This window comes from Cryphonectria parasitica (genome assembly GCF_011745365.1).
Source record: "Cryphonectria parasitica EP155 unplaced genomic scaffold M406scaffold_9, whole genome shotgun sequence".
NCBI lineage: Eukaryota > Fungi > Ascomycota > Sordariomycetes > Diaporthales > Cryphonectriaceae > Cryphonectria > Cryphonectria parasitica.
The window spans coordinates 419,674-440,071 of record NW_024468917.1 but is presented as its reverse complement, the minus strand read 5'-3'; the positions used below and the strand labels follow the sequence as shown (position 1 = coordinate 440,071).

Genomic DNA, 20,398 nt, shown 5'->3' with positions numbered 1-20,398 from the left:
CATCGCTGACGTGCATACGCAGGAGCAAAGACACGCCGACTCTCACTCTTTCTCACTGTGTCTCTCTTTTTCAGTCACCCCTCTCGTTCTCCGACCACTAAAGCTCCCGCCTCGTTTATCCTTCGTGTGGGGGAGAGGTTGTAGTTTTGAAGGGCGGGGGGCAAGGCGAGGAGGGGTGTTAAACGAAAGCTTTTTTTCTTTCTCTTTTCTTTCTTTTTCCTTCTCCCTTTATTTATTCTTCGTGTTTTTAATTACTCCTTCTTTGACGATTTGATGTACTTGCTTCGGCGAGTTTAGCGCTCAACGCACAGGGCAGCTGAACCCTGGTGCGTCTTTGCGGCCACGAGCTGCCCAGTTGGGTTTGGAAAGGCCCCCGCTTGTTGGTGATCCAAGCGAGAAAGAAAGGAGTGGCTTTTCTTTTCCTTCTTGAGGCTGAATGTGTGTGTGTATGTCAGTGTGTGAGAGAGACAGACCGAGAGACAATGCGTGTGCAGGAGGAAGAGCAGGGGATACAACAAAAGGACAGCTCGGGCGTTGCGAGGTCTTGGAAGCGAGACGATGTCACCTGCCTGATTCCGGCCTGTGACGGGACAGAGAGAGAGGCGCTGGGATGAACGGGATCAACCTGATTACGTGCTTACTTTCTCTCCACCGGTCGTCTGTAAACTGCATGGGATATGTATATCAGTATTTTTCTAGTTTGGCCGCCTACTGGACACGAGTAGTTCGAGCCCCGGAGAAGGGGGGAAGAGGGGGGGGGGGGCAACGAAACAAACGAGTCAGCTACTCGGACGAGAGAAAGACAAGCTTTTTTCTTCTTCTTTTTTTGAACTCTTCTAGAAGAGAAGGGAAAAGAAGAAAACATTCTCCACTCTCAAGCGCGAGCGGCGCGTCAGGCGGAGAAGGACAGTTTAGTCGACAGATCACCAGCATGGCGCGTGTACCGTACAAATTTTCGATTCATGTGCATGCATCATCATCATCACATCATTCTCCTCCACGAATAGATGTTTCCCGGCCTGCAAACTGACACCTGCGAGTACTTGGATCTGGGCACGGCTCGGCCCCCATAGGAAGAATGCAGCGGCGAGTCGTCGGTCAGGCTATCCCCTCCCCTTTCTCCTCACGTGGCATGCATGGCTCTGGCGCACTACGGCAACGTCGGGACGGCGCTGGGATGGACGGGCGGCGGGAGGGGGAGTGGTGCGGATGCGTTGGAGGAGATCCATTGGCCGTGACTTCTTGGCTGTCAGAAGCAAGATTTGGTTTGTAGAATTTGAGGGGGTTGGGGAGAGGGTGTGTTGGACATGCAGTAACTGTACTCGTGCCTCGCAGGTGCGTTGTTGAGGCTGCGAGGAGGGTAGCAGGGCCGCGCAATGAATGATGGGTCTGTGGCCCCCGTTCCCCACCACCTCCTCTTCCATCTTGAATTTGAGTATCATCTGCGCCTCTCTGCGGCGCGTGCAGATGGTTGATTACGGGCGCTGAGTGGACAGTCGTGTTGACGAAGGTGGCGCGAACACGTGCTGTACAGCCTTCTGTCCCTCTTGTTATATTGTGTCCGAATACGGAGGAAGGAGGAGGCAGGGGGGGAACAAAAGCTGTGTGGTGAGATTTTGGATCTTGAGCTCGCAAAAAGTCAGCAGTTGCAGTTGCAGCGCAGCATAGCATCGTGCTGGTTGCATTCCTGTGCAGAGGGTAGTAGACATGACGTGCAACTGCTCACGAAGGATCATGCAGGCGGGAATCCTTCTGGTGAAACGAGCTTTGGACCTTCTTTGGCCCACATCTGCTCTCGTCGACTACTGCAATGTATCCATGCGAAGGGAGGGGGAGAGAGAGAGAGGAGGGGAGAGGAGAGAGCTTTCCTAGCGGGTAGGTGGAGACGAGAGATCAGATCAGAGCTGCATGAGTAGTGTAAGTTTGTTGTTCTTTCCTTCTCTCTGTTTTCCTGCGCATGTCGCGTGCTGGCCATGTGAGGTGCGTGGCAACCTCGGGGAGGGAAACCTTGACGTCTGATTTGTTTGCTGTCGCACTATTGAAAAAGCTGTAGAACGCTGGGGGGGTGGTGGTGTGGACCAAGTCTAATGTGCAACGCATGCGGGATCATGGAATCGCCATGGGACGGATCGCACTCGGGACATTGCCCTCCCCTTCCCCTCCATACTATAGGGGGTTACATCGGTGAGGATGGAGGCATGGAGGCCCCTTGGGCGGCCATAAGGCGTTGGGTGCCTGCTAACAGGGGGGCTATAGTACATGCTATGGTGGTGATAGTGCTATGAGTAATGGTGGCAGTAGCTTCGCCGTAGTGCTAATGAGCTGTTTACTAGTTACTATGTACGTACCGCGTAGCACTGTGGCATAGGGAAGGGGGGAGGGGTCCCTTTCCGGAATTAAGCAGCCGTTTCATGATCATGCTTTGGGCTAATCACCGTTCGGGTCCTCCCTTGTGGGGCCCCTGAATTTGCCAAGTTCCGCCCGCTGGGAACCCACTTGTGGATATCGGTTATTTGTCGAAAGTTGCCTGGACGGGCTTCTCAACGTCTGAAGTACGTTGTTTGATGGGCAAACCAGCGTGCACACCAAGTTTAAAATTCGTAGCAGAGAAGGAACAAAAAGGAAAAGGACGCATGGATAAGTGCCGTTGTCTAAAAAAGAAACACACCATTGACTGTGTGATAGTCATTCATCGGCGGCAATATACGACAGTATCCATTGAGATGGTAGTTTTCGTGGTATTCTGTTCCATGAATAGAAGCAGATCGACCCTGTGGACAACCAATGTGGAAGGAAGAGCGCGAACACGAGCGCGAGAGAGACAAAGGGAGAGAAAAGGGGTGAAAGAATCCATCCTTCTCTTGTAGCCGATCTGTTCTGAAAAAACCTTTTTGTTGAAGATAGGAAGAAGATGGTAAAGCAAAAGAAAGAAGAGCTTCTACTTTTACAACTCTCGGATCATATAGCACGGTGGTAGGACAAGCACATGGCTTTGGGTCCATGTCGGTCAGGGACGTCCCCTACCATTATCCCCCCTTGAACCAGATCCCGGATGACACAGACTCGACAGACTACCTTGTAGCGTTCAGACGATCACAGACGGCCAAGTGATAAGGGGTCATGCTTCGGGAGATCGCTTGTCATGCATGTATGCACGCTAGCTAAGCTGATGGAACTTGAGAGAGGCAGCGATGATCTACGACCGCAGTTGATTCACTTCCAAATTCGGGCCAGACAAAGGTCGTGGTTGTCGTCGTTCTCCTCCCCCTCCCCACTTAGCTAAACAGCACCGGGCCATATCTTCGATTGAAAAGGGCCGAGAGGGTCACCGGTAGTCCTCCTCGTACCATAGCAGACTATCTTCATGGGAGCGGGTGATGATGATGGATCCGACAACGACCCTGTTCCGCAGGAATCCATGGTACAGAGCCCTTTCTCGTCTCCAGATGCAGTTGGGTCAGCTATGCAGGAATATCACCGGTGAGGTCAAATGCTTGTTCCCCGGGGCCCTGTAAGAATGAGAAGAGATGGGGAAAAAAAGATATTTCCGGCAGCAAGATAATGTTAGACACCCGCCGCGGGTGTTTTGAGGGATGCAGACCCCAGGCGGCATCAACATGTTGCAGATTGACGTTGTATCAGGCCCTGCTTTCCCACATGGGGGGAGAATTAGGCACAACAGTAGTGCTGTACATTCTACACACATGTCTGACAGTGCAACCCTGCCTTTTCAGTCTCCCTCCCCTCCCTGTCCTGACCACGTTTTACTCGACTGTGTGCTTTAACGGTGTAAAAAGTGCGGACGTAACAGGACATGACACAAGCCATCGTAGTCTTACCGTCAACGGTCGCTAAGAGAAAAAGAAAGCAAAAACCAGCAATGCAACATATAGCAACACTGTTGATAACTGCAACAACGAGGACAAGGACAAGGACGATGACGACGGCGGAAGCCAACCTCGACAGTACCACAGTATGAGGGCTTTGGGGGCCAAGTACCATAGTACGCGCAAGGTGGCCGCACAACGGGTTAGCACGCCAGTACCGCGTACTATGTACATGAGCTATGGGGCCGGAAACATCAAAAGTACTCCACCAGGACCAACAAGCTGCAGCGGGTTCTGCTTCCTAGAAGTCGCCCTTGCCCCAGAACGGCACAGACGGGCCCACGCACTAAGCATGGTCCGACAAGGGCCCCAGTGGCATTCTGGCAACTCTCAAGGCACTCCGCACAGCGCTCCAGTGCCAGGACCCGGTCAGCATTAGTGCCCCGCCCCGCCTATGTGAGGTGCCCTGTTTGCGCCTCTGGTTGTTGCCCTGCCCTGCAACAACTGGGCGCAGAAGGGTGTGTCTGTGTGTTACTGTGCGGCGCCCTGCTGCCAAGGGCGTGTTCCCACCACCGGGCTGCAATTGAAGCCCCCCCCTGGTCCGGCCTGAATCCCACCTGAAGAATCGCCTCGACTCGACCGGACTGTATCGGGCGGGCTGAGCTCGACTCGACTCAGGGCCAGATCCTCTTGCCTCTGAGGTGCAATCTGCCGGACTTGGATCTTGTCGGCTGCGCAATCTCTGTGGTTCCTCCTCTCTTCCCCTCTCTCCCTCTGTCTCTCCTCTCCCTCTGCTCTCCAAACACTCCCAGAAGGCTTCACATTTTTTTTTTCTTTTCCCTCCTGGGCTTTTGTGCTGATCGTGCACACAGACTTCCGTCTGTTTCTCCGCTTATCCATCCATCCCATCTTGGTAGTTGGCTCGTGTCGCTGCCGTCGCTTCGGCTGCTGCTGCTACTGCCGCTAAGTGAGATCTGGGGATCGGACCAGCGCTGGACCAACTAGAGGCTAGCCTTTACATTTGAAGCCCACTCCCCACTGCCCACTTCTACTTTTCCTCTAATACTTTACCCGTCTCCTGGTTCTCCCTGATAGGGCCTCCTCCTGTCAAGCGTACTTCGCTGCTTTACTATTCCTCCTCCTTCATGAACTGAGCAGTCTTTGCCACCTTTCTTTTAGCTGTACTGGTAATTACATTACAAGCATCCGTCGCTCGGAGAGACTTGTAGCTGAAAGAAAGCCGTCGGACAAGTTCCCCGGCTCACGTCTGAGAGCCAGCGGCCGTGCGCTCTCCCGTCATTTGGGCCGGGACCCGCCTGGACATTTCTTGAGTCCTGGTTCTCCATCCTCCCAAGATTCTCCTCAATTATCCCGACCAAGCCTGCACAAAGGGCTTGTTCAACCCTTCTGCGTCTGTTCGCCTGAACACTGACACGCTTTTTACTTATCCTATCTTGCATCGATACGAAAAAAACCTCCCATTTAGCATCATCGCGACGTGGGTCCCCTCGGAACCGGCGGCGAGTCCTCCACCGTCACGCCATCTCGTCCATACCCACTCGTGCGAAGAAGAGAAGAGTAGGGTCAATCGACCTGAACTGCGGCGCGACGACTACATACTATCGACGATCAAAGAGATTTCAATCTGGCGGCAAGGCAACGACACACCGTTACAATGTGCTTCGGCAGTCGCAAGAAGGAGGAGGCGGACGCGATGCGGTCGAGGGAGCTGGACAAGATAATCAAGGCGGACGAGAAGCGGATGGCAAAAGAGGTCAAGCTGCTTCTGCTCGGTACGATACCCCGCCACTCCTATGACCGGCCACAGCCCCCCCTTCCTCGTGCTCATCATCCCTATTGATCCGACAATGCTGATGAATGGCAATTCTTTGCTGCTACAGGAGCTGGAGAGTCTGGGAAGTCGACCGTTCTGAAGCAGATGAAGCTCATCTACGCTACCGGCTTCAGCAAGACGGAGAAGCTCGAATGGAAGCCTGTCGTCTTTAACAATATCGTACAGTCATTTCGCATGATTTATGATGCCATGAAGGAATTCGATATTCCCTTCGAAAAGCCCCAGAGTGAGGTTAGTCGCCGGATGCGAACCCTTGTACACGAACTCTACTTTTTTCTTTCTTTCTTTTTCTTCTTTTTTGGATGTACCCATGGAACAAGGTGACTGACTGGACAATCACTTTTACAGAAAGACATGGAGCAAGTACTGGTTGACTACGAGTTGAGCCCTAACGACCAATTCCCCGAACAATATCTGCAGCCACTTAAGGATCTGTGGTTGGACGAGGGTGTAAAGAAGGCCATTGCAAAGGGGAACGAATATGCGCTGCACGACAACCTGGATTAGTAAGTAGACGACGATCACGCGGTCGGTGAAATTGAGAGCCCTTGCTGATGTTGATAGCTTCTGCGACGACCTGGACCGCTTCTGGGACAGGACATACATCCCCACAGATCAAGATCTGCTGCGGTCAAGGCTAAGGACAACAGGCATCACCGAGACAATATTCGACCTGAGCCAGCTGACGTATCGCATGTTCGATGTCGGTGGGCAGCGATCAGAGCGCAAGAAGTGGATCCATTGTTTCGAGAATGTCAATTGTCTCTTGTTCCTGGTTGCCATATCTGGCTACGACCAATGTCTGGTCGAAGATAAGGATGGCGTAAGTGATTTCTGCTGTTGGTCAAAACATTTTGTTCTACCGTACTGACCCATCTCGCCAGAACCAAATGAACGAGGCCCTGATGCTCTGGGAGTCGATCGCAAATTCTCACTGGTTCTTGAAATCTGCCCTCATCTTGTTTCTGAACAAGATGGACCTCTTCAAGGAGAAGCTGAAGAAGAGCCCAATCACCCAGCACGGCTTCACGGACTACCACGGCGAGCCCGACGATTGGAAGCAGGCGAGCAAGTACTTTATGGACAAGTTCAGAGCGCTCAACCGGAACCCCGAGAAGGAGATCTATGGTCACTTCACGAATGCGACCGACACGAACCTCCTCAAGATCACCATGGGGTCGGTGCAGGATATGATCATACAGCGGAATCTCAAACAGCTGATCTTATGAGTTTGAGCGCGGTCCGACCAGCTTGGGACCTATAGGGTTGGCGAAGGTCTCTCCTCTCCGCAGAGGGCAACAACTCTCTGCACACCACTGGCCTTGAAAAACCCGAACCATCCCAATCGCGCGGAAAGTTTGTTACCAACCGAGTACGCAGTCGATCAGCGCCGCTTCTGTACCATGCTGACCGTATCAACAACGGTCCGCCCAACATAATCCACCCCCGTTGACGGTCCCGACAAGGCCTATCCGGCGTGATAGGCACTTGCCACCTCTGGCAAAAGACAATGGAAAAATAATCAAGGTGGCCGGGGCCGGGAAGCGCCCCAACGAAGGGCTGTAGTAGTGGCTCCTGAGCTACTTCATGACCCTGCTCGGTCAAAGAACGAGTTAACTCGAAACCGATTTCTGGATGACGTGCAGGCTGCGACTGGCAGCTGAGGGAAGGGAGAATATACTTGGGACGAGCTGGACACGTACGCTGGGATCGCGGCGGAGATTCCCGCAGAAGGAAATGCTTTCGGGATGGTCAGCAGGAAGAGGGGGGGGGGGGGAAACATGCATCTTGGGAGAGCGTTGTGCCATTTGTGGGGAGGAATAGAGATTTGGGGTGTGGCTATTGAACGTTCTTTGAAAAGAGAGGACTCCCAGATTCTCTACATGAGAGGGAGGAGCTGTTCGGTTGGTGGACTATTTTTTCTTGGTGATCCCTGGAAGGACATATCCCATGGAGGTGAATTTGGCAAGACCGAATTGTGGGCGTGATTTGATATTTTGCTGACATGACGGGAGGAGCGGGGGACCGGGCGGGCAACCGATCATCGAGAATCGAAGCCGAACGTGGAGAGCACTCTGTATATAGCTTAATATTTTTTTCAGATACCCGTCATTATGCTGTTCTCTATCTCTCTTGCTCTGTAGCAATTCTTCAATGTATTGGATAAACTCACTCTGGTCAAGTACCATGGGACAAAGCAGAGGTTCTGGGTTAGGTGGAATAAATAAATAAATAAAAAAGGGGGGGGGGGATATGTGAGGATCCTGTGATGTGAATTCGGGACGGGTCGCCTCGTTCCTATAGACAAAGAGGAATCAGGGCGTAGACCTTCTTTTCTTCTTCTTCTTTTTTCCTTGTTCTTTTTCATTCTCGAGAGGATAGATGCCTTTGTGTTTTTTTTTCTTTTCTTTTTCTCTCTGTAAGAATTCATCGAGGCCCAAGGATACTTGCTTAACATAGTGCGTGATTCCCACTGAGGGGAAATTGTTCCGTTGGTGGTGTCTGGGGACGATCTCACGAGGCGATGGTGTGTCAGGCGTATTGGCGGAGGGAGGGGTTTTACTGGTTTACATAAAAGGCACAGGCGGTCTTTGTAAGCTAACGAGGTCTTTTATACTATGGCATTCACAAGAAGACAAGACTTTCATCCATGCATAACGTTGTTTTATGGTTACTCTTGGGGAGGGCCATGGTAGCATGGCCCAGAGGATGAACACTGCTATTTCTTGGCGGTGGTGGGTTCTGGGGGATCGTCTCAAGACCCGCCGCATGTGCTATGATGACTTTTGCTGTGACGTGAGCCTTTCTGGATGATAGAAGGTTGTTATAGCATAGTATGTACCGTAGTGATATAGGCACAGTACACAGTAGGGGGGTTCCTTGACTATGGTCGGTGCGCGCGTGGATCTGCCGTGCGGGCGTGTGCTTTAGGAGGGAGTGCATATAATAATACCAGATGTACCATGAGTTCGTACGGGTGGAATTTGGGGAGACTAGCTGTAGCAAGTAAGTGCCCTGGAATATATCTTGTTGTTGTTGTTGCTGGTCTAGGAAGAAGAGAAGGGGGAGGGGGGTTTGGAATGGATTTCTCTTAACATGAACCAACACGAGGTCTTGTCCAGAACCACGAAATTTAAGCTTCTATAGAAGGCTGCATTAGCAGGGGCTCCCACGCCTGGCTGAAGCCCCAATGAGCGAGTAGGAAAAGCTGGGGGGTGGAGGGGCAGGGGTCTCTACAGGGCCCCACCCAAGGACACGGCACCTGTGCGTGCTGGTCTGGCCTGGTTTCACGGCAACGGTAGCGGTTGATCGACCATTTGGGTGGTTGGTTGGTGGTTGGTATTTTATCAGTGGTGTGGTGTGTTTGTGTGGAAGGAAGCGGTGGAAGGGGAAATTGGCTGATGAGATCACCACCTTCTACTTGTCTCTTTGAATTTAATTGAGGTTTCGTTGATCAGTGACACTGGCGGAACTCTCTGAGGTAGCCTTATAACTCCTCACCTCATTTTATCCACCTGTTCAACAAATCGTGGTGAACAAGTAGAAGATTCAAGAGACTTGGACGGGTTCCAATACTGTATCAATCCTCTTGCGTCTCTTCATTATAAGGGGCCAAACCACTACAACGAAACCTTTCCCTACAGCACCGCAGGAATTATGAGCGACGCCACAACAATTACACTTTGCAGTCCCTAAAAGCGTACATATCCTCAACCCCGTCCGGAGCGCGGAACAAAACAAACCGAAAAATTACCCAGGCCACGAACCATGTCAGACCTGGCGGGCTACCAGCCGGTAGTTCACCGCAACGGCGGGAAGGAGGGCGCCGTCTCCGCCAACGCCGTCAACGCGCCCCGACCAGGGCTATGGACGCGTATCACGAACAAGGCACCGTTCCTGAGGACGAAGAAGGGTATCGCTATTACGATTGCGGTGATCCTTATCATCATCGGAGGTGGGCTGGCGGGCCTTGCGGCGCTGAGGAACAGGGGCGGTGGCAGCAGTAGTGGTGGGAGCGGAGGCGATTCTGGCGGGAATGGGAGCAGTGGGTTGATCACCAGCGACTCTGCCTTCTATGGGCTCTCGCCACCTGTCTATCCTTCGCGTGAGTTATCCATTCCTATGGTGTGGAGGTTTGGATTGATTCGAGAAGGGTGTGCTGACGATGGGGGGGAATCAAACAAATCAGCAAATACTACGGGCTCAGGGACATGGACACAGTCTTTGTCGCGTGCGCAGGCGATGGTGGCGAATATGACACTGGATGAGAAGGTACGAGAAAGAGATCAAGAAGGAGGTTCTGTACAAACTAGCTAACGACGACGACGTATAGATCAGTCTCACGGCTGGTTCTTCCTCCGACACGGGTTGCGTGGGCTTTCTGAACCCGATAGAGCGCCTGTCCTTTCCGGGAATGTGTTTTCAGGATGCTGGCAATGGTGTGAGAGCAACTGACTTTGTCTCGTCGTGGCCTTCTGGTATCCACATGGGAGCGAGGTGAGCCAAGCAGCATGGTCTGACTTGTGCAAGAGACCAGTCTGTGCTAACTTACTCACCCAGCTGGAACCGAAATCTGTCTCTTCAGAGAGCCCTCGGTATGGGGGGCGAGTTCCGAACCAAGGGCATCAATGTCTTCCTCGGCCCTGTGGTGAGTCCCATGGGAAGAACTGTGACCAGCGGTAGAATTTGGGAAGGTAATTAGACCCCGGATAACCTCATGATGGTGGATAATACCTTACTAAGAATGACCGATGACAGGAATTTCACCTGATCCTTACCTCTCTGGTGCTCTCGTGTTCGAGACTGTCTCTGGGGTGCAAGGTGCCGGCGTGATCACCAGCACCAAGGTGAGTTCGAATGGAGATGGTGCCTTTGAAGCCGGTAGATGTTGAATGTGACTAACCACGTATGTAGCATTTTATCGGAAACGAGCAAGAGAGCCACCGGATGCCCAATGGCACGGCTCAATCTGTCTCCTCGAACATCGACGACCAGACCATGCACGAACTCTACCTATGGTAAGTAGAAACTGGACGTGTAATATGTACCATACGAGACCGAATTTGGACTGACCTGGCTGGGTTCAGGCCATTCCAAGACGCTGTCCATGCTGGCAGTGCCAACATCATGTGCTCTTATCAACGCATCAACAACAGCTACGGTTGTGCAAATAGTGCCACGTTGAACGGCCTCTTGAAGACAGAGCTCGGTTTCCAAGGCTTTGTCGTGTCAGATTGGGGCGCACAGTATGCTGGTGTTGCAACAGCTCAGGCAGGACTCGATGTGGCAATGCCAAATGCGGGTTCGCACTGGGGGTCGCAGCTCTCCCAAGCTGTGTCCAACGGCTCTGTATCGGAAGCAAGGGTCGATGACATGGTCACGAGGTGAGAGAAGAAAGAAGAACAAGCTTGTTTTATTGTTTGTGGAACCATTGCTCATATTAATCACAGACTCCTCGCTGCTTGGTATCAGCTGGGACAGGACCAAGGCTATCCTTCTCCTGGCGTTGGTCTACCGCAGAGCCTTACGGATCCCCACACAATTGTTGATGCGCGCAATGCCTCTTTTAAGCAGACTCTGCTTGATGGCGCCATCGAGGGCCACGTGCTGGTGAAGAACACCAACAACGCGCTGCCCCTGAGCAAACCAAGAATGCTGTCAATTTACGGATACTCGGCCACGCAGCCAGGACAATACAACGCCGAACCGGCTGGCGGAAGCGTCTGGACGTATGGTGCGGAAGCTGCAAGCCCTCTGGCCGTCATTGAGGGCTTTGTAGGAAATCTGACCTATCCATATTCACAGATCGCCACGAACGGGACCCTTTTCTGTGGTGGTGGTTCGGGTGCAAACTCGGCTGCCCTGGGCAGCTCGCCCATGGACGCACTGATTCAGCAGGCATATAAAGACGACACAGCCATGTTCTGGGACTTTGAATCCGCCACACCCAATGTCGACGGGGCCTCAGACGCCTGCCTGGTGTTTGGCAACGCCTGGGCAAGCGAAGGGTCTGACCGACCTGGCGTGCACGATGACTACACCGACGGCCTGATCAAGTACGTGGCCTCTCGGTGCAATAACACGATCGTGGTCTTCCACAATGCAGGCGTACGTCTGGTGGACCAATTCGTCGACAACGACAATGTGACGGCGCTCATCTTTGCACACCTCCCAGGCCAAGAATCAGGGCGTGCCTTGGTCTCGCTGCTGTACGGCGCGTCGAACAACTGGGGCAAGCTTCCCTACACCGTGGCCCACAATGAGTCTGACTATGGGGACCTTTTGCGGCCGGACCTAGGCTCTGGCGAGTACGAGTTATTTCCCCAGGCCAACTTTACCGAGGGCGTGTTTATTGATTACCGCCGGTTCGATGCGGCGAATACCACACCGCGGTACGAATTTGGGTACGGCATGTCGTATACGACATTTGCGTACTCGGACCTTGCGATCACGCAAAACTCAACGGCCAACACTTCGCAGTATCCCTCGGGTGAGATCCTCCAGGGCGGTCAGGTCGACCTCTGGGACGACCTGGTCTCGGTCACGGCTGCTATCGAGAACACGGGCACCATGAACGGCACCGAGGTTGCGCAGCTCTATGTTGAGACCCCCAACACGGCGCAACCGTCGAGGATGCTGAGAGGCTTTGACAAGCCGTTTCTGAGCGCGGGACAGACGACCACGGTGACATTTTCGCTGACGAGGAGGGACCTGAGCCAGTGGGATACTTCTGCACAGAAGTGGATGCTTCAGCCGGGCACATACACGGTGTTTGTTGGGGCAAGCAGTCGAGACTTGAGGTTGAATGGGACTTTTACCATCTGAGTTGGTGATGATGATAGTGGTGGGCAGGTTCAAGCAAGGGTCTTGGAAGAATGGCCTGGTAATATTCATCGAATGCTTCACCAGCGGACTCATGGACGGCGTATGGCGTTGAGGAAGGTCTTATTTTGAGGATCACGACGGAATCGGTATGGAAATGATGCTTGGCAAATGGGACAGGAGAAGGAATACTTTTATGGTGCTGAGGAACTGTCCAGGGGAGTGATTCTTGTCTATAGTCTCGGGCCGTCGAAATCAGATATTTATCATATTGCAATGTGCATTAATTATGCCGTTATAATCAATCCTTCGCCTACTTGTTCGCAATGGATAGCGGTGGAAACTTTTAGCGGTGCAGGCCCCCCCCCCCTCCCCCTAGCCAATGACACGTCAGGAGTCATCCCGAGTGTGCAGTGCCTTTGCTTTGAAGAGCAATCTCCCGCCTGTCATCCAGCCTATGACGGAACGTCCTCTAACTCGAATGAGCCTGGCACTGCAGGAGATTCGCGGTCGCGTCTCCATTTACCTTTTTGCTTGCATTGCATGTGCATTTTGGTTCATCGGCATCTTGTGATTTCTGCAGGCCCGAAAAAAAAGAGGGAAGGAAAAAGTAACAAGGGGAAGAAGAAGAGGCTCCATCGTCACCTTTTCACCCGTCTTCAGTAATCTAGCAAAGTCATTCCCTCAACCCTCCCCCTCTTCTTTTGTTGACACGGGACCAACGCCGCCATTTCTCGTCTGGCTCCCGTTCCCCAAGTCGACCAGACAACCCAAGACAAACCCTTTCTTTCTCTTCACTAGAGCCGAACGGGCTACGGTTTTCTACCCTAGACCTACTACTACTTACTACAAGAGTCAAGAGACCCCTCGTGACGTCTCCTATCATTCCGCAGGACTGCGAGACAAGAACCACCCCGCAAAGCGCCAAGCTCGCAGTATCGATACAAGCTTATCGTCTTCTTCTGGTCGAGAATCGACGGCTCCATCACTGCTCGCTCTTCCTACTCTTGGCATTCTCTGCGCCTCGCGAGACCCCGTGGCTTTCCCTCCCCATCCGTCGCCCTCCTCCGCCCTCGAGAGACACGACGAGAGCTGCTTTACTATTGCCAAACCGAAATACCACTCGCGCATTGATACCACCTCGTGTCGATCTGGCCCCAAGGCCCCCCCGACGATCCGCAAACGGCTGCCCCGGCGACCAACCCCTCGTCTCCTTCCTCTCTCCTCGCCTTCCACTCGAATTCAGGCCCATGTGGTTTGGAACGTAGGATGAGCCTGGACATTGCCATCAGGAGAAGGGATCACATGTCGGAACCGCAGAGGGACCTTCTCTAAGACTCGAAGTCGGAGGGCCAGCAGGGCGAAAAAAGAAAGAAAAAGAACAAGAAGAAAAGAAAAGAGGCGTGCCGGACCTGCTGCGCCTCTATCGCTTTCCCAACCCTCCTCACCACACTTCCCTCTCCAGCCCAGTCCCGTACGGACGGATCTGGCCACCATCGACTTGAGGTTCTTCGTCCTCTCCCTCCGTCGTACATTCGTACCCTTGCGCGTGCGAGCCCTCGGTCGAGGCTCGCGCGCACCCACAATCAACATTCATCATGGCAGGCGGCGGTGGTAATATCAAGGTGGTGGTGAGGGTGCGGCCCTTCAACGGGAGAGGTGAGTCTTGCCCACGGTCGGGCCATACAACAGCAGTGGCACAAGCAGCAGCCACCTTCTGCGGTGGCGGGTCCCTTACTTGATTTCCTGTTCAAGAGAGAGATTCTTCATAACGAGTCCCTTAAATAACATTCTCCTACTCCTATAGAAATCGACCGAGGCGCAAAATGTATCGTCGAAATGAAGGGCGACCAGACCGTCCTCACACCGCCTCCCGATTCGCCCGCCGCGAAAGGCGGCAAAGACCACGGCCAGAAGGTGTTCGCCTTTGATCGGTCGTACTGGTCTTTCAACAAGGACGACTCAAACTATGCCGGGCAGGAGAACCTCCACGACGATCTGGGCAAGCCATTGCTCACCAACGCCTTTGCGGGTTACAACAACTGTATCTTTGCGTACGGCCAGACCGGTTCGGGGAAATCGTACTCGATGATGGGCTATGGCAAGGAACACGGCATCATCCCTAAGATCTGTCAGGACATGTTCGAGAGGATCAAGGATATACAGGCGGCGGACCCCAACACACGGTGTACGGTCGAGGTGTCGTACCTGGAAATCTACAACGAGAGGGTCAAGGACCTGTTGAACCCAGGCACCAAGGGGAACCTCAAAGTCCGCGAGCACCCGTCGACCGGCCCCTACGTCGAGGATCTCGCCAAGCTCGTGGTCGGCAGCTTCGAGGAGATCGAGAACCTCATGGACGAGGGCAACAAGGCCCGGACGGTCGCCGCCACTAACATGAATGCGACATCCAGCCGAAGTCACGCCGTCTTTACCCTGATGCTTACCCAGAAGAAACTCGACACCGAGACCAAGATGGAGGCGGAAAAAGTGGCCAAGATCAGCCTCGTCGATCTGGCTGGTTCCGAGAGGGCGACGTCCACCGGGGCCACGGGTGCTCGTCTCAAAGAAGGTGCCGAGATCAACAGGTCGCTGTCGACGCTCGGCCGTGTGATTGCTGCCCTGGCCGATCTCTCCACCGGCAAGAAGAAGAAGGGCGCAGCTGCGCAGGTGCCATATCGAGATTCGGTACTCACATGGCTGCTGAAGGACTCGCTTGGCGGCAACAGTATGACTGCCATGATCGCAGCCATCAGTCCTGCTGACATCAACTATGACGAGACTCTCAGCACGCTCCGGTACGCCGACTCGGCCAAGCGCATCAAGAACCACGCCGTTGTCAACGAGGACGCCAACGCCCGCATGATCAGGGAGCTCAAGGAGGAGCTGGCGCTGCTGCGGAGCAAGCTTGGAGGCGGCGCTGCTGGCGCTGGAGGCGTCGGAGGAGGCGCGGTCCCGGCAGATGAGGTGTACGCCGAGGGCACGCCGCTCGAGCAGCAGATGGTGACCATCACCGCGCCCGACGGCTCCAAGAAGAAGGTGTCCAAGGCAGAGATTGCAGAGCAGCTGAGCCAGAGCGAGAAGCTGCTGTCCGACCTCAACCAGACCTGGGAGCAGAAGATGACCAAGACCGAGGAGATCCACAAGGAGCGGGAGGCCGCCCTGGAGGAGCTCGGCATCAGCATCGAGAAGGGCTTCATCGGCCTGAGCACGCCCAAGAAGATGCCCCATCTGGTCAACCTGTCGGACGACCCGCTCCTTGCAGAATGTCTCGTCTACAATCTGAAACCTGGTACCACAACTGTCGGCAACGTGGAGGAGTCGGAGACGAACGCGGACAGCCACCTGGGCATCAAGCTGAAGGGGACACGCATCCTGCCAGAGCACTGCTCCTTTGAGAACAACGCTGCAGACGGCACCGTGACACTGATACCAGCAGAAGGCGCCGCTGTTATGATCAACGGCAAGCGGATTACGGAGCCACAGCAGCTGCATTCGGGCTACCGTGTGATCCTGGGCGACTTCCATATCTTCCGATTCAATCACCCCATGGAGGCCCAGGCCGAGCGGGCAGAGAGGACGGAGACGCAGAGGCATAGTCTGCTACGCCAATCCGTCACGGCCAGCCAGCTGCAGGCCCTCGATCGTGAGAGGACCACATCGCCGACGCCGAGCCCGAGGCTTGCAAGCCACGAGCGGAGCTACAGCAAGGGTGGTGGTGGTGGCTCAGAGGTCGGCAGCGGCAGCGGTGGCGACAGCCGACCAGAGTCGCCAGCACCTCGTGGTCGGGACTCGGACTGGTCCTTTGCGCGCAGGGAAGCTGCAGGCGCTATCCTTGGCTCCGACCAGAACTTCACCAAGTTGACAGACGAGGAGCTCAACGCTCTCTTCGAGGAGGTGCAGCGGGCCCGAGCGGAGCGTGTCGTCGTAGGCAAGGAAGGGGACGAAGACATGGACTCTGTGAACTCGTACCCCGTGCGAGAGAAGTACATGTCGACCGGCACCATCGACAACTTCTCGCTGGACACGGCGCTCACCATCCCCTCGACGCCCAAGCAGGCCGACTCGGATGACAAGATGATGCGTGACGCTCGTGAGGAGATGCAGGCCCAGCTGGACAGGCAGAGGGAGGAGTTCCAGGACCAGCTGAGGACGGCCGGCGCCGCCAACGTGGAGGTCGAGGAGGTCAGAAAAGAGAAGGCGCAGATGGAAGAGACGCTGAAGAAGATGAAGGAGGATATGCAGAAACAGCTCGAGGTCCAGAAGCGCGAGTTCGAGGCCAAGATAGAGAAGCTCGACCCGCTCAAGAGGCCCAAGGCGAACCCGAAGCTGTCCGAGGCGGAGATGGCGCTGGGCAGACGTGTGGTCCAGCACTGGCGCGGCCGGCGGTACGTGCAGATGGCCGAATCGGTCCTGCAGCACGCAGCGACGCTGAAGGAGGCCCAGATCATGAGCCAGGAGCTGGACGAGAGCGTCGTCTTCCAGTTCTGTGTCGTGGACGCGGGCCACACGCTCATCTCCTCGTACGACATGATCCTGACAGGTGGTGAAGGGGACGATTTTGCGCTAGAGCAGGCCATCAAGCCGTGCATCGGCGTTCGGGTGGTGGATTACAAGCACAACGTCGTGCACCTCTGGAGCCTGCACAAGTTGCATGACCGTGTGCGCCAGATGCGCCAGATGCACCAGTACCTGGACCAGCCGGAGTACGCACAACATCTGAGCCTGGACAATCCCTTCCTCGAGACGTGCATGCCCCAGTACACACTCGTTGGCGAGGCAGACGTCCCTCTCAAGGCTGTCTTCGAGAGCCGGGTGCAGGATTTCCACCTCGACGTGCTGTCACCGCACACGTCGCATGCGATTGGCATCATCAGGCTGTCGCTGGAGCCCTCTGCTGCAAGGGCGCCGTCCAACTCGATCAAGTTTAACGTGGTCATGCACGAGATGGTCGGGTTTGCCGAGCGAGAAGGCACAGAGGTGCATGCGCAGCTCTTTATCCCGGGCATCTCGGAAGAGGATGGCATCACCACCACCCAGATGGTCAAAGATTTCGACGAAGAGCCGCTACGGTTCGAGAGCGTGCACTGCATGAACGTGCCCCTCTTTGCACCGTCAGATGTCGTCTTGCGGGTCGCCATCTTCGCAAGGGTGTCGTCCATGCATCTGGATAAGCTCCTCAGCTGGGACGACATGCGAGATGCGGTGCCGACCTCGAGAAGCCAGCCCAAGTCGGCCCGGATCAATGAGTCACACTTCTACACGGAAGAAAAGCACGACCTGCTGTCGCGGGTGCAGATCCTCGAGATGGACGAGAATGGCGAGTATGTACCTGTAGAGGTGGCGCAGACGAGCGAGCTGGACCACGGGACTTTCCAGCTGCACCAGGGCCTCCAGAGACGGATCACCATCAACCTGACGCACAGCTCGGGCGATATGCTGCCATGGGACGATGTTGTGTCGATACGTGTTGGCAAGATCCAGCTGGTCGATGCTGCAGGAAAGAATCCCGACATGGGGTCCATCTCTCCCAACATTGCGCTCAAGCTCGCCTCGGACCCTGTCTTTCGAAACAACGCCAATGGCACCCGCAGCATCACCATCACTGGCCAGTGGGACTCTAGCCTGCACAACTCACTCCTACTCGACCGCACAACAGGAGACAAGTACCGCGTCCAGATGACCATCTCTTGGGAAATCGCGTCCCAGAAGCTGGCTGAGCCTATGCGCTTCTCCATGAACGTCTTTTGCCAGATCCTGTCCCGCTCCTTTGTCCGGCAGACCTCCATGTTCTCGGCGCTCTGGCAGCAGGTCCGCTTCGTCCACTCCAGCACGGCCATCTATACCCTCAAGATGAGGCCCGCGCCCATCAAGCGCGTTGGCGACCTGTGGCGGATGAACAGCCTGCACGACTACGTCAAGGGCGAGGAGAACCTGACCACATGGACCCCGCGTGGTGTGTCTCTGATTAGCGACTACATTGGCTCCCGCAAGAAGCGCAGGCGGATCGCCGAAATTGGGGCGATGCAAAACTTTCTGAAGAAGATCGGGCTGCCCGAGCCACGGGTGCATCTCAACGGAGCCGGTGGACATGGTGACGATGAGGATATCGTGCCTCCTAGGTCACGAGGGGATGGTGATGATGATGATGATGATGATGTCGACTCGATCGACGAGCTGTTGGTGGAGACGCCGGACGTTTCGCAGGTGCTGGACTTTGAGACCGGCGCGGAACCGGCAGTTGGCGATGGTGCTGAGCAGAAGCAGCAGCAGCAGCAGGTCAGCGGAGAGGAGTCTCAAGATGCAAAGGCAAAGGACGACAACGACTCGTCACCACGAGCCGAAGGGGACCAGCTCAATGGTGCACAGCGAGAAGAACAACAGGACGAGGTGACGGAGGAGCCACAGCCATCGGAACCTCGTCCTCCCAAGTCCGAGTTCTCTGAGCATGAAACCTACATCCTGGAGAGGTGCCTGAAACTGTGGAAGAGCTACCCTGACCCCCTCACCCAGATTCTCAGCGAGGACAACACCAAGCCTCCGGCGAGCGGCGACCCCCACACGCCCGCACCGCCTGAGCTCGTGGCGACCATCATCCGCGTGCCCAAGAACCCCACCATGCTCAAGGGCGGGTACCTGCTGGTGCCAAGCAGCGACTCGACACGCTGGATCAAGCGCTTTGTCGAGCTGCGGCGACCGTACCTCCACATACACAACGTCACCGACGGAGAAGAGGTGGCGATCGTCAGCCTGCGCAACTCGCGTGTCGACAGCCAGCCTGGCATCCTCGGCCTGTTGAACGGCAACGACGACGACGACGAAAACGGCAGCCTGGACCTGAACAATGCCCTGGACGCATCGCCCCAGCAGGTACGCTCGCCTGTGCGCAACGAACAGACACACCGCCGGACTGCCTCGGGCCGCATCTCCACCATATGGACGGGCAACGTCGGCCCCACGACACCCAGCAGCAGCAACAACAACAGCAACGGGTCAGCAGCAGCGGGTGGAAACAGCAGCAGCAGCAACAGCAACTCAGCGCACGCCAGGAACAGGAGCGTGACGTCGGGGCTGGCGAAGCTGTCGAGCAGGCTGCAGGCGGCCGTGTTTGCAATCTACGGGACGGACAACACGTGGCTGTTTGCGGCGCGGTCGGAGCGCGACAAGCTGGACTGGATCTTCAAGATCGACCAGAGCTACTTCTCCTCGAGCGCGAGCGCGAGTGCGGATGGTAGTAGGGCGGAGAGCCCGAGTTTGGGCGGTGGTTATTGAAAGAAGTAAAGCAAGACGAGCATCCCTGGCGAACGACAACGACGACGACGACGACGACGACGACGGGGAGGCTTGGAAGCAGGGGAAAAAAAGAAAGAAAGAAAGAAAGTAAAGTCGCAGGCGTGTTAAAGACGCCATGTGACTATGATCGAAGAAGCATGATGATGCGATGAGACGAGACGATGCGGGTCGTTTCTATTTTGGTTTATTGCGTTGAATCACATCCATACAATCTTTGAATTGCTGTGGACAATCGTGGTGGTACCTACCTACATAGTTCTTTTTTCTTCTCCTTTTCTTTTGTCTCTCGTGGGCGGCCTTTTGAATCCTTCACGGTTGCAAACCACAGCAAGAGTGGCTTTTCTTTTCTCTCTTCATTTTTATGTTTATGTTTAATAGACTATACCCATACCCAAAGACATCATACCCCCCATTTACTATATAAGAATGGTCGAGGGAAACGTGAAGAGAACGTGGAAGGAGTGAAAGTTGGCAGAGTGGTAGGAGGGAGAAACACAGAGAGAGGGAGAGAATCAGAGGTTGTTTGGTCTGAAATGGTGGAGAGAGAGTATAGTGTGTGAAGAAGAAGAAGAAGGGGGAGAGTATGAGTTGGTTTACAGGA

At 54.8% G+C, this 20,398-nt stretch overlaps 4 protein-coding genes across 4 annotated transcripts; 3 read left to right on the top strand and 1 right to left on the bottom strand.

The window, feature by feature from the left end:
* Positions 1 to 763: 763 nt before the first annotated feature.
* M406DRAFT_103378 (uncharacterized protein) lies at positions 764 to 1,528 on the bottom strand. The gene is made up of 2 exons (XM_040915064.1): positions 1,312 to 1,528; positions 764 to 1,238 (listed from the first exon to the last, which is right to left on the bottom strand). The coding sequence occupies exons 1-2, from the start codon at positions 1,440 to 1,442 to the stop codon at positions 1,151 to 1,153; spliced, it is 219 nt and encodes a 72-aa protein (XP_040771525.1). The 5' UTR covers positions 1,443 to 1,528; the 3' UTR covers positions 764 to 1,150.
* Positions 1,529 to 4,637: 3,109 nt separating this feature from the next.
* Positions 4,638 to 7,786, top strand: M406DRAFT_103377 (uncharacterized protein). The gene is made up of 5 exons (XM_040915063.1): positions 4,638 to 5,620; positions 5,729 to 5,913; positions 6,031 to 6,188; positions 6,247 to 6,505; positions 6,567 to 7,786. Exons 1-5 carry the CDS (start codon positions 5,503 to 5,505, stop codon positions 6,909 to 6,911), a joined length of 1,065 nt encoding a protein of 354 aa, XP_040772195.1. The 5' UTR covers positions 4,638 to 5,502; the 3' UTR covers positions 6,912 to 7,786.
* Positions 7,787 to 9,732: 1,946 nt separating this feature from the next.
* On the top strand, positions 9,733 to 12,698 carry M406DRAFT_83273 (family 3 glycoside hydrolase). Its single transcript, XM_040926034.1, has 8 exons — positions 9,733 to 9,787; positions 9,872 to 9,954; positions 10,016 to 10,179; positions 10,243 to 10,376; positions 10,441 to 10,529; positions 10,597 to 10,700; positions 10,770 to 11,066; positions 11,133 to 12,698. The coding sequence occupies exons 2-8, from the start codon at positions 9,925 to 9,927 to the stop codon at positions 12,505 to 12,507; spliced, it is 2,193 nt and encodes a 730-aa protein (XP_040771524.1). The 5' UTR covers positions 9,733 to 9,787; positions 9,872 to 9,924; the 3' UTR covers positions 12,508 to 12,698.
* Positions 12,699 to 14,102: 1,404 nt separating this feature from the next.
* M406DRAFT_48342 (uncharacterized protein) lies at positions 14,103 to 19,776 on the top strand (the record flags this gene model as incomplete). The annotated part of the gene is made up of 3 exons (XM_040924360.1): positions 14,103 to 14,163; positions 14,312 to 19,496; positions 19,563 to 19,776. The coding sequence occupies 3 exons, from the start codon at positions 14,103 to 14,105 to the stop codon at positions 19,774 to 19,776; spliced, it is 5,460 nt and encodes a 1,819-aa protein (XP_040771523.1).
* Positions 19,777 to 20,398: the final 622 nt, after the last annotated feature.

Bases quoted from the DNA above. Each gene is read 5' to 3' on its own strand.
- M406DRAFT_103378 (XM_040915064.1), bottom strand. From the start codon at position 1,442: ATGATACTCAAATTCAAGATGGAAGAGGAGGTGGTGGGGAACGGGGGC. The intron at 1,239-1,311 runs GCATGTCCAACA...ACAGCCAAGAAG, and splicing joins GAGGCACGAGTACAGTTACT to TCACGGCCAATGGATCTCCT.
- M406DRAFT_103377 (XM_040915063.1), top strand. From the start codon at position 5,503: ATGTGCTTCGGCAGTCGCAAGAAGGAGGAGGCGGACGCGATGCGGTCG. The intron at 5,621-5,728 runs GTACGATACCCC...TTGCTGCTACAG, and splicing joins GGTCAAGCTGCTTCTGCTCG to GAGCTGGAGAGTCTGGGAAG. The intron at 6,506-6,566 runs GTAAGTGATTTC...CCATCTCGCCAG, and splicing joins TGGTCGAAGATAAGGATGGC to AACCAAATGAACGAGGCCCT.
- M406DRAFT_83273 (XM_040926034.1), top strand. From the start codon at position 9,925: ATGGTGGCGAATATGACACTGGATGAGAAG. The intron at 9,955-10,015 runs GTACGAGAAAGA...GACGACGTATAG, and splicing joins ATATGACACTGGATGAGAAG to ATCAGTCTCACGGCTGGTTC. The intron at 10,701-10,769 runs GTAAGTAGAAAC...GGCTGGGTTCAG, and splicing joins ATGCACGAACTCTACCTATG to GCCATTCCAAGACGCTGTCC.